This window comes from Furipterus horrens, unplaced genomic scaffold, assembly GCF_987537825.1.
Source record: "Furipterus horrens unplaced genomic scaffold, mFurHor1.1.pri manual_scaffold_4, whole genome shotgun sequence".
Taxonomy (NCBI): domain Eukaryota; kingdom Metazoa; phylum Chordata; class Mammalia; order Chiroptera; family Furipteridae; genus Furipterus; species Furipterus horrens.
In genome coordinates, this window is record NW_028327174.1 from 119104901 (window position 1) to 119117758 (window position 12858).

General features: G+C 50.1%; 1 protein-coding gene across 1 annotated transcript in view; it reads left to right on the top strand.

Annotated features, from left to right (window-relative positions):
• LOC150012732 (semaphorin-4D-like) overlaps nucleotides 1-12858 on the top strand; it is a 94989-nt gene that overhangs the window by 58009 nt on the left and 24122 nt on the right. The window contains exons 3-6 of the mRNA XM_090273978.1: nucleotides 1439-1504; nucleotides 7421-7806; nucleotides 9211-9356; nucleotides 12044-12106. Of these exons, the coding sequence (XP_090130104.1) occupies nucleotides 7701-7806; nucleotides 9211-9356; nucleotides 12044-12106 (315 nt within the window). The 5' untranslated portion in view covers nucleotides 1439-1504; nucleotides 7421-7700. The remainder of the gene's footprint in view (nucleotides 1-1438; nucleotides 1505-7420; nucleotides 7807-9210; nucleotides 9357-12043; nucleotides 12107-12858) is intronic.

A 12858-nucleotide genomic window follows, 5' to 3' on the forward strand; every position in this document is an offset into this window, starting at 1 on the left:
CCCAGACCTCTGCAGATAGGCTCTACATTCTAGAGAGAAAAGCCTCTTGATCAAGTTTTGCTGGTGGTTAAAGTCAGTATTCTAAAATGCATTTTAAGTTGGAAATTGGCAATGGTCTGAGTTCCAACATTATCAAAATCAGTCAGAACATCGCACAACCATGAAATCATGCTGCAGAGCCTGGGACACACATGGGATGATGCCACATGCAAACAATTGTGGGAACTTGGCACAGTTCACATAGGGGTCCTGCCCAGCCTCCAGCCAGCCCATGGGCAACAGGTGCTTGCTTCTTTTTTGGACTGCCAGGTTTCTGTTTCTGCTGCCTTGTGGCTGTGAGTCAGCCTCCCACCGTCCCCAACACCAGAGCACTATGGGGTCACTGCAGCCTGCCCACCCAGGCCTGTGCCCCCACACATGTTAGCCCCACCCTCTAGAAATGGTCAAGAGTGAACCACTCTCCTCTATTTCAGTTATTTTAGAAGGAAGAGTTCCAACAAAATGGGAGAATAACTGGAAATGATGTAAGTCTGTCTTTTGTTCTTAAAAATTTCCATCTTGATGAAAACCATGTAGTGAACTTCAAAATGGGAATTATAGTTATATAATTATTAATAATAAAGTTATTATCCCCCTTTTCTGTAATTGTCAGAAATGTGTTCTCTATATTTTCTGGATTTTTTACACTTAATATATCTTACTTTTAATACCAGATTAAAAATATCTTAATTAGGAAACCACATGTTTAAGATGAGAATTCAGATAGTACGTTGGCACTCAAAGGGTTAATCCTGCACAGTGGCCTCTGGTTTCACCATTCTGATTCTCTTTGTTGAGTGGTTGGTGATTTTACTGGTCTCAGGTCTCTGTGCTGAGGACTCTGTCCTGCACTGTGAAGGGATAACAAACACACCACATAAACTTGCTACACCCATGTGGAAATCCTTCTGTTTGACTTAAAAACAGCAGTCAAAAACAAAATCAGGAATCTAACAGGTTCTTCAGGAAGTCGTTTTCTTGGAAATATATTTGTATTTTGCTTTCTTTTTCATTGCCTGACACCTTTGAGTTTCAAGGAGGATGGATTCTGTATATAGATATAAAGATATATCTGAAGTTAGACAATTCGGGGATACTTTTTTGACTAATGAGTGTGACTGTGACTCATTTTGTGGAGAAGTGGCGGCCATAGGGGTTGGGGACCAGCTCCGGACCTGGGTGACCATCTGAGTAGCATGCCCTTTGTTTATGGGTGAGCAAGTGCACACTCACTCCCTGTCGGCGCAAGTGTATAGATGCTGTGCTGATCCTGGGTCAGAGGGTCTAGAACTTAAACAAAAATTATAAATTTCTTTTTAATATGTTCCAGAATTGATACTGAGTTTATGTGGCTGGACAACTTAAGTGTTTATATGTTCTTGTTTCCCATTATTTCCAGAGCAAAGATTTCTGAAGACTTCTTCCTGGAAACATTTGAGAATTTTTGAGAGGTACCAGATATCAGGTAAAATTACTTCTTTTCCTCAATGTGTATCCCAGTTTATCAAAGTTGACACCTTGTGGAAGCCTCAGTGAGATTCAGCAGAAAGTTGGTTGTTGGTCCCTGCACACTGGGAGGCACACACCTGGACTTGGCCACCGTCCCTTGGGTTGGCTTGAGGAACTGTGTCCATGGACCTCCGTTCGCCACCTGACGTGCCTTCCTCCCCTCTTGCCTGTCCTGGCCCGTTCTGCTTCCCCGGCTCTCCAGCTGGCAGCCCGTGCTCTAAGCCTAGAAATGGCCCATCTTTTCTTTGGAAGTGTATGCGTGTTGTCTGTGAGGTCTGATGTGAAAAGAGGGCTCTCAGTGTCATTGTGCCCTGGAATTGGGTTGTTCTGTGACTTATTTTAATTTTTTTCAGTTCGTACGTGGTCAGCCATGTATTTCCAGGTCTGGAGGAAAGAGAAATGCCAGTTTAATTTGTAAGAACAAAAGGAAAGCCCCCTTCTCTTCTTGCCCTCTTCCGTCAGTCCCCTGTCGCGAGTGGGCCAGCAGGACCATCTCTGCTGCCAACAGGGTCCTGGGTGGTGGCCGTATGTGCGGGGCACAGCTTGTGACAGTTCGGTGGGCAGCAGTCATGACACAGCTTTACTTCTGGACACTTGGCACTGCCTGTTTATTGGCTGGTCATAGACACGCACATTTTGTTAATGGCCTGGTGTGTTAGGTCACTACATTAACTAGGAATTCCAAGGTGCGGAATTTATGTTACAAGAATTTTTTTCCCCTAGATCATTTGTCTTTGGATTTTGCTTGCTGAGCCCATCAGTTTACTGGGCCAGGCAGGGGTCCCCACTGCCCTGGGTACCCACCCTGCCTATGTCCCTCTCAGCATGTGCCTATCATCACTGCTGGTTGATTCATGGTCACTTGGTTGATATGTGTATGTGTGTCCCTCACCCCATTGCCCTCTGTCCCCTTCCCAGCTCCCATCAGCATTCATGGCACACATCTGCTAGATTTGGGTGAGGGAACAAGGTTGAGGCATGTCGGGCATCCTGACTGGCTTGTTTCTGCATGCAAGGTGGCTGGAGAGGGAAGCGGGTGCCCTGGGATAGTGTCCTGGATGATGTTCTGCAGATTGAGTGCAGCCTACCTCCAGGGCTGAGCATGTCTCAGTGTAGCTACAGTGCTGCTGCCAGGGATCTTCCCTGGGAAACTGCAGTTGAAACAATAAACTCTTTGTTGTGGGCATATGACCATCCTGATTCCTGGGGGAACAGGCCATTTCTTAGAAGTAGTGACATCAGCACCATCCATAGCTAGAGTTGGGTAAGGGGACCAGAGGTGGGGAGGGAGACATGAGGTGGGGGAGGGGAGGCCAGGAGTATAGGTGGGGGCATGGGTCAGGAGACAGCCTGGGGGTGTGCAAGGGGACATGGCATCGGAGACAGTCTGGGGTGACATTGGTAGGATGTGGTCTTAGATGGTTATCTCACACCCTGCTCTGGGCTGGGAGGAGAAGGTGTGGGCAGGTGCACGTCTTCCTGGCCACGTGCCCTGGAGGGTGAGGAGGGCTTCTACTGTCTGTTTTTGTATAAACCCCTTAGTCAGGAAGCCAGAACAGGCTTCCGCAGCAGTCATCCACAGCTATCACCTGAGGTCCCCTTGCGTGGGTTCCCTAGAGATTCTGGTGAGGGCACTTTTAATACTGGCTTGCATCCTGTTACTGGCAGGAGCACTGACACTTTGTGTGTGGCAGTGAGTGGTGTCCCCTCTGTGACCCCGCCCCTACTACCCAGATAGCTGGTCCCAGGAAGAAAGGGAGCCAAGGTGTGATGTGGGTGTGACAGACCCCAGACAACACCCGCGGTCCTCAGTTTCTGCCTCATTGGACCCCAACTGGCAGTCACCATTCACATCTAGGAATAAACACCAGATCAGAATTTTTGCACTCAACAGGACAGAGTGCATGCTGCACAACATGTGTGGACATCTGTGCATATGACACGTAATGTGCACGCCCACCAAGGCGTGCACATACATGGTTACATGTGTGCGGGCACATGCTCGTGCATGCACATGTCATGCCTATACAGATGCACACACAGAAACTCAGGTGCCCACAAGTGACACGGACTTGTGTGCATATGTGTGTGTATGCAGACACATGTGTACATAGTTTTGTGAGCCAGCCCTTACTTTTACTGGTTGCTGTTTTCTGGGTACATGTGCGTTCTTTGCCATGGCCCCCTGGCCGATTCAGGGCCATTCTGGTGGCAAGCTGTCATGTGACCAGCACAGAGTGATGGGCTCAGAGCCTCCCTGGGTTCTGTTCTCCTGGCGTTTAAAGTGGGATTGTGCACTTCTCATGAACCAGCACAATTATAGGTAGGTAATGGGAGTGACATGTGTGACCCTGTCTTTCTGATGGGCCCCCTGTCTCAGTGTGAAAGGAAGCACTTCACATGGAAGGTGAAATGCTGCTCCTCATGCTCAGCTCCCTGCAAGGTACCTCCACTTCTCAGAAATGCCCAGGGAAGCTAGCAGTGTGGGCACTTTGTCCCATTGTTTCCATTTGAATATTTAGGCTGTGATTCCTAATGCAGGATCCCCTCCGTGATCGCAGAGCCAGGCTACTGGCAGAGTGCACAGTGGCAGCGGTCCTTGTAGGTGTGGAGTGTGCTTTGCTTAGCGGTTTAAAAATGATATGAAGCAATGTATATAGACAGCTAGCTATTTGCTGAGACCTCAGTGTGCTACAGTGTGGAGTTTCCGCAGTGTACTCAGTGGCCACTGGGCACTCGGGATTGCTTAATGAGTGGGTCACATTGGTAGCACAGCACAGAGTGAGAGGCTTCACCTGGCCTGGGCCTCTGGAACTGTAACAGAACCCCTGGGCTGCTCCGATTGAAACAGAACCCACGGGCTGTTCAGTTAGGGGCCCGATTGCCCGCCACCAGAATTATAGCTCTGAATACCAGAGTTTGGTGAGAAGAAAAAGAATTGTTTATTTGCACATAGTCCTGCCTCCCCATCCCAGACCTGGCCAGTCTTAGGAAAGTCAGAAACACCGTTTCCCTACTTCCTAGGCACAGTTCAGCTTTACCAGTAGCTGCCAATCACTCAGTTCTGATTGGGGAGGTCCTTTCTGTGCTGTGGTGCCCTCCAGCTCTCAATGCAGGACCGCCTGGATTCTCAGCCTCCTTGTAAACTGCCTTCTTCCTGCAAACCACGTGGATCTCCTCTCCTTCTCAAAGCAGCCTGGCAAGAGCCCCTTCTTAAAGCCGCCTGGAGACCCCTTCTCCAAGCCACATGGAGGGAGCCCACAAGAGCCAGAGAGTGAGGGCATGAGGACCAGAGAGAGCCTGAGAGGGAGAGCCTCCTAGAGCCAGAGCCAGCCCAAAATGTCCGCAACTCCTCTTCCTCCCTGCCGCCTCTCTCCCCCTGCGTCCTCTCACGCAGTGGGTGTTGCAAACAGTTCTGACCATTCACAGAACCCTACGTAGGCTCTGTCTGCTTCTTCCGTACCAGCCCACAGTCCAAGATCCCTCCCATCTTCCTGAGTCTTGAAAGTAAAGCGGATCTTTGCAACAATGTATCCAGCCACTAGCTCCAGGCATGCAAGGGCATCCTGAAAGCTGCTCCCTGCTCCCTATCTCCCAGCCGCAAACTCTGGGGTTTGTTTTTGGACTCCCCTGTTTCTGTAACAGAACCTACAGAGGGCAAGAGAGCAGTGTCCCCAAGGCCAGGGGTGGAAGGCAACATGCTTCTTCCACATTGTGAGCACTACTGAGATTTCCTCCATAGAGATTGAGCACTCATAGACTCTCCACAAGGCAGCATCTCTTCTTCCTGCTGCATCTGTGTTGCACATAGAGTTTGGGCTACACCCTTGCAGCAGGCTGTCTGGCCAGCCATCCCTCTGGATCCCCACAGCAGGGCTTGGCATGCAGACCGGCATCCATTTCTGTAAATAGTTGTATTGGTGCACAGCCACACATTATTGTGTGCACTTGAGCAGCAGGGATGACACTGCAGAACTTGAGAAGCTGACAGTAATGCCTGTCTGGCCCTTTGTGGGAAAGGGGTGCTGCCTCCACCCAGTATGTGCCAGTCCCTGGAGAAGAGGAGGAACTGGGTACTCCCTGGCTTCGAGGGCTAATAGTAGGTCAGGATGGGGAACAGACACCAGGTGGGTGAGAACCTGCTGGGTGGGCCTCCAGGACCAAAAGAGGAAGTGCAAAGGGAGTGCCCATGATGAAGACAGGAGCAGATGAGGCTCAGTGGTGCCGGTGTCTCCCCTTTGGTGAAAGTCCCCATTGGTTCTTCTTTATGAAGTGGAGCTGTCTGGTGGTCGTGCCCCGTGCACACATGCAAAAATTAAAGAAAGAACAAGAAAAGGACCCTATTAAGCTCAGAGGACTTCTGAGGACCAGCATGCTGTCTGCTGGGCTTTGAGGGCCAGACAAAGACACTGGGGGCACAAGAGGAGACTCAAGAGGTAAATTCCTCAGGTGGGATGAAGAAACGGCTTAATGGAGGGCTTGCTGGAAACAGCGATTTGACTAGGTGAACAGGAAGCCAAAACTTCTCCCAAAACGCTTTTGGAAGGTTTGGTTTGGCCTGATGTATAGGGGAGCAAGGTGGGGCTGGCAGTTGGACAAGTGCTAGTGTATGGGCAGTTGTGGGGGGCCTCAGTGGGGAGGGAATGAGGAGACTTGCTGCCCCTTGGATATTGCTGAGGCATGGTAAAGTCAGGAGTCTGGCAGTGCTGAAGAAGTGAGGGCAGGGTTCAGGAGAGGAGCCCGAGGCGTCAGTTGGGCTGACAGACCTGGAGGTGCATCGGCTTGGTGAGGGTGAGAGGTTGAGAAGGAGGTGGTGATGGCCAACTCCCAGGGCTTCCAGGGGGTGAGGGCAGGGGTACTGGGGGAGATAGGCTGCTCCACCATCTTAAAGAAGAGGAAACTCAGCGAGAAGTTTGCCTCGTTCTGGGGGATAGCGTGACTGCGGAGTGTGGGATGGGTCTGCTGTACCTTAATTGTACTCCCCAGATGTGCTGGGCAAGGATCCTGCCTCAGCTCAACCAGTGAGTTAGTTTGAGCTCCTTCCTGAGAAGTCGTAAGAGACCATCTCAGAGTCTCACTGGGATCCTGGCAGGGCCCTGGGTCAAAGCAGGCCCCATGATGTGTTGCCCGATGTACTGATCTGGAGCCAGCTGGCCTGCAGCGCACATCACGGAACCTTTGCACGTGGGCATGGAGCAGGTGTAATGCAGGTTCCAGGAGGCCCGTGGACTCCCAGCCCAACAGTTTCTCTCAATCACAGGCCTGTGCTTTCAGTGAGATGCTTCTCAGTGACAAATAAGAGCCCACGACCACTGTTTCCATGGCATGCAGACTTTTCAGGGAGGCTGGAGGGATGGGCCCATTGGGGATGGAGGCCCTGTCCCCTGCAGGAGGTCAGCCACTCCTGCATGGCAAGGTCACGCGTGTGTATGCGCACACGCACACATTTCAGCCTCTGTGCTGTCCTCTGGCCTTTCATTCTGGCCATCTTTCTTGATGAGCAGTAAGTACAGCTTGGGAAGCCGAAGTCTCTGAGGGAAACTGACTGTTTCTTTCTATTGCATTACCAGCTGGGCAACCAGGTGAGCGTTTGTCCCCAGGCCTGGGCCCCCCGTCTGTCCTGCATTCTGGTGGCCTCAGGGGTGGGAAGCACTGACTGTTGTAACTCCAGCTTTGCTACAGAGTATCTGGGGTGCAGTGTCTGTCCCCCTCATGGTTTTCTGTGTCCCTGCCCCCTCAGCTCCTTAGCAGACAGAGCCCATGGCTGGAGCTGTGGGGAGAGCAGAGCTCTGGAGGATATTGAGCAAACAGAAAGTAGGCATTATTGCCACACATCCTGACTGGTAACCTCCTCCTTTTGGCTTTCTTCCAGAGTTTCTTCAGAAGATTGGAAAGAAGCACACACCATTTAAGAATAGAACCAAGAGTCCTGTGACATTTGCAGTGGCCAGAGCCACCTGACCCCACCTAGTGTGCTGGGAAATGTGGTTCCTCAGGGGTCACGGTGCCTCTCAGCTCCAAGCAGTGCTGCCGGTCATGGCTCCAGCGCTCTGAGCAGCCTCCATTCCAACCTTCCACCAGGACCTTCGCCGTGGCCGCCCCCGTCTGCCCACAAGCATTTGCTGCTGAAGCCCCTGCTGTGACCGCAGCTAATGAGGATGTGTACTGCAAGTGGGGGGTTGCTCACTGCCCTCGCCATGGTGTTTGGGGCAGCAGTGGCATTTGCACCTATACCTAGGATCACCTGGGAGTACAGAGGTGAGGGCAGAAGGGAGTCAGGCACTGAGGGCATCTGCTTGTGATGCTGAGATGTGTGTGCACCATTGGCTGGCTGGCCCTGTGTTCTTAGCACCTTAGTGTGAGCGGGCAGCCTGCATCGCCACGTTGCAGGAGATGCTTCGGTAACAGGAAACACGGGGCTGGTAGGGCCCCTTCATCTGGTTTCTAAATTTGGGGCCCCTAAAGGAAGCCCACCTCCCTGCTTGGTGACATTTGGTGCTCACTGTCTTGGTCAAAAACCAACCACACTATATTCTATTTTGAGGACATTAACTATGTGCAGCTGAGCTTCAGTCTGGTGGTTCCCATTTGCTGTTTATTAGTTCCTTTTGTATTTATTTCTTCTCTTGGGAGCTGTATCTTGGGACCGGGACCCCAGCTTTCTAGGCTCAGAGGCTGAGAGCAAGGTGAGCCTGCAGGGGTGGGCTGTCTGAGCAGAGCTGCAGGCAGGAGGTGTGCTGAGAGGGCCTATGTCCCTTGTGCCTCTGTCTCCGATGCTGGTACTTAGAAAAGCAGGAGGTGTGAACTCCTTAACCCCTGAGTGAAGCCAGAGCTTGGTAATACACAGAAAGCCAAGTTCGAAACACTCACACTGATGCTGGGATGGTTAAAAAGAAGAAACAGCTCCTTAGGAAACAATGCCAATATATTTATATCCCCCCTAGTAGCTAAGCCATACACTCTTCCTGTCCTTAAATAGCTGTTGGTCAGTTAACTACACAGTGAGGGCAAGTGTCATCGCCTTCTCTGTTCTGTAAGTTTGTGTTGCTTATCCCTGAAACATGCTTGGGTTAAGGGATATATTCATTGAAATTGGTTTTATTAAAGGTAAATCTTTTTTTTTTTTTAACTGAATAAGAAAATTTAAATAGTTAAATTCTTCATGTACCTAATCTGTGGATGATTCAACACACATAGACAAGAGTTCGGCAAAAGGCTCAGGGAGCTGCCACGGTCAGCAGCCTGAATCTCTGGCCTGCAGTCTCCTGGGAGGTCCCAGGTCACATTGCCAGGAGGTCACGCTGCCAGGAGGTCATGCTGCCAGGAGGTCACACTGCCTGGAGGCCACGCTGAGTGCAGGGTTTGGAGCTCTAGGCTGGAGGGAGCAGAAAGAGAAGTCTGACCACAGCGCTGGTCAAGCACAGTGGCTCTGGGGCCTCACAGGGGTCCCATGCACTTGGTGGCTGCCTTAGCAGGACTTCTCTCTACCCAGAGGTGCCTAAGCTCTGGCCCTGGGGACCGGGAGAGCTGGCCCCCATGACAGCCGGTCCGTGCCACAGTCCTGACAGTGTGGCAGTACTGAAGTGAGAGCAGATGCTCGGGGTGTGCCCAGGCTCAGAAACACTTAATGCGATTCCCCTGCCGCAACCCTTCTCTCCCCAGAGGTGCAGCTGGTGCACTTTCACCAGCCGGGGATCTTCAACTACTCTGCCTTGCTGCTGAGTGAGGACGAAGACTCCCTGTATGTGGGTGCCCGGGAAGCCGTGTTTGCTGTAAACGCACTCGACATCTCCCAGAAGCAGCACGAGGTATGACCTGGGCTTCCTGCTCCCCTGCAGTCTAGGCTGCAGACCTTTGCAGTGTTTTCTGCTCAAATCAGTACATGGGGCTCCTCCCTGGTCATCAGGCCCTTCTTTGGCCATGCTCACCCTGTGGTGGGCTTCAGACATCCCGTCTAAAGAGCAGTCTCCCCTCCTGTTAGTGGGCCGAGGGTCCTGTCATCTGACAGCTTCCTTCCTGCTCTGTGTCCACACAGCCCCATGTCAGGTGTCCCCTCGCAGCCTCACCCAGGACCCAGCCACCTTCTCTTCAGCTTGAATTTCTGCAGTTATTATTATGGACAAGCTCAAGAGTACAGAGGAATGGAGGGAGTGATGTGCTGGACCCTCTGCCCACTGCAGCTCCTGTGGGTGAGGGTGGGCCCCTTGTGCTCCCTCCACGTCTCCTCTGCTCCCTCCTCATGGCTTTGAAGCAAAACCCATGTACACAGTCTTCATCTTTTTAAATGTTTACCTGGGTATCTCCTAAAGGAAATGACTCCTTTTTTTCAAAATAACCAAAATATCATTATCACATCTGAAAGATTAATATTGTCTACTGACTCTCTCATAAATGACGTTAGACTATTAAGTTTGGATCCAGTGGAAATCAGGCCATCCGTGTCCCTAGGCACCCTGTCCTTCGAGAGTCCCCATTTCTAGGACCCCCCCTGTGTCCCTTTGCTGGGGAGAGCTACTCTGCAGTCCTATCGCCCCCAGCCTCGTCGGCCTGGTTCCTAACTGTCCTTTGTCCAGACAGAACCCCTAGCCACTGAGGAAGGTGTTCCTGCCCTGGCCTGTGACCATTGCAATCTGGAGCCATGTGTACATCAAGGACTGTAAATTGGGACTTTCTGTGTTTTCCCTTCTCCATCTGTGAGCCAGAAATCACCTTTAAAGGGAAATGCATGTCGCTGGCTATTCGTGTCTTTGCAAAGGGAAGACATGGAAATTTTTTATTTCATTCTTTTTAGTATGACCATGGACTCATGGATTTAAACATGTTTGAAGCCCTTTGATCCATTTGCATTCAGGTCCTCGCTTGATGCCCAGATTGTCCCCTCCCCGACCGGTGGCAGCCTCTGTTTGGCTTGTGAGTCCTTAGTGGTTGGTGTAGTTTTCTCAGTCTCTGAAATCAAGATGATTCAGGCTCATCTTGTGTATTGTCTGCCTCAGACCTTTTATCTTTTGTTTTGTCTTACTCTCCAAAATCTAGCATAGTAAGAGTTTCTGTTTGACACATAAATGAGCTTCTGGTCATTACCCTTTGACCATAAAGTACATGTGTGACCCCATAGGTGCTCAGTCAGAGCTATCATTGTTCTGTGGGTGGCATTACTGCAGCCCCTTGGGGTGAGGGAGAAGCTTCAGGGCCTCCTCTGCATAAAAGAAAAGCTACAGCCAGGCTTCAGTGAATCCCGTAAATGTGATCAAGGGCCTTTCAAGTTCATGTCCCCCTGATTTTGTGCATTTCATGTACATAATGATGAAATCATCTATGTTGTAATTTCTGAAGGAAGTTGCTGCTTGAAATGAGACTTGATTCTGCTTTCAAGTGTCCTAATGGGGACTTCGTTTCTCTGAAAACCTGCTGCTCTCTTGCTGTGCTTGCTGTTTGGGACTTGACTGGAAACTGAGTTAGCGCAGAGAACACATGGTGGGGATTCACTGCCCTGCCATTGAGAAGCCTAAGTGCTTCCTGACCTTTGAGCCTATACAGCCAGCTTTGATTCTCTGGGTGGAAAATACATATATTTGGCCCTAGCTGGTGTAGCTTAGTGGATTGAGTGCCGGCCTATGAATTGAAAGGTTGCCAGTTCGATTCCTAGTCGGGCACATGTCTGGGTTGTGGGCCAGGTGCCCAATTGGGGACATGTGCTAGGCAGCTGGTCGATGTTTCTCGCACATTGATGTTTCTCTCCTTCTCTTTCTCCCTTCCTTGCCCTCTCTCTTAAATAGTTAAAATCTTTAAAGAAAAGAAAAAATATATATTTGTCATCAGTCATGGAATAGACCATAGGGAGATGAAACAGCTTGGGAGCAGAGATGCAGGGGTTTGGGAGCCCTCAGTCATGTGGCCTGTTACCTTCCATCCTCTGGAGGATGAGCGACCTGCTGGCCTGATGGTCCTGTTCGCACGTCCATCTGGTGTCAGAGGAGGAACACAGGTCTCAGCAGATGGCGTTTGACCCTTGGTGGTGCTGCTTTGGCATGTTCAACTGCTGCTGTCATGTGAAATGTATAGACCCCCTCCCCAGTTCTGCCGTTGAGCCCATGATGGAAGTAAATGTCAAGGCTACTTTTACTGGGCTCTAGAGCCACTTTTGAATGGATTTTAAAAACCCACTTTAATGTTTGAAAGTACCTACAGTTTAGCTTTTTAATAAAATTAATCCTCCCTACTTTTAGTCGTTTAGTTTTTACTATTGTTTGCAGTGAATAACAGGGATCTGAAGGGGTCCTCCCAGGCCCCTCTGACTCCAAAATAAGGATCCCAGTTAGAACCCCCCCTGGCCTGAGTGTTTGCGCTCAGTCTTGCTTTGCATCTCAGGTTTCACCGTCTCCGGAGACATCTGCTGTCAGTGCCATCCTGTGCTTCGTAAACTGCAGTCTTATTCTGGCATGTACTTTCAAAAGGGGAACTATACACTGAAATAGACTCCTATTCCTCCTAACAGGCATATTGGAAGGTCTCAGAAGATAAAAAAGCAAAATGCGCAGAGAAGGGGAAATCAAAACAGGTAATTTCTTTTGCAAGCTGCAGAAACACACAGGTAAGTACCTAGTTGCTTTCATCTTCTGAAAGCGGCTACTTTTGAAATGCAGCCTGGATCTTTTCGCAACTCACCTACCCTTCCCTCTATTCCCAGATGGTGAGATTGAGTCCCTCAAAGTAAGAGTCAAACATAGGCATTTCAGAAATACTTTTTAAAGTTTAACTGAATGAATTTATTCAAGTGACCTACAACTTTGACTCTGGGAAGTGATTTCTGGTGCCTGCTGGCTAACGGTGTAAAATGTAGGGTTTATGCCTCCTACACCTCCGGTGGCCAGGAAGGGTTACGGTAGGATTTCTGTATTTTTGGCAACACTCATCTCTTCTCCAGGAGATACTGGGCACCTCAGTGTGATGGTCATGCAGGGGGGGCATTGGACTCAGTGTCAGGGTAGTAGCATGGTGGCCATGGGAAGAGCTGAGCTGAATGTTCATCTCCCTCTAGAGCTCTGAGTTCCCCCCGCCCACAGGACAGCCTTGCCTCCAGCTAGTGCTGGGCAGATGTCAGAATCTTAGGGTCTAAGAGCCCTGTCTTCCTTGATAGTTGGTCAAGACAGCTGAGTTTTGGTAAATTTCAGTGGTTATGGCTATTTTCACAATAATTAAAATTTTTTAAAAAGACATAATCTTTTGCTAAACTTTTTTAGCAAAATGCTAAATACTTTCACTAAAGTCACTAAATCCAAAGTTACTTTAGGAAATGAGGGGAAATGTGAG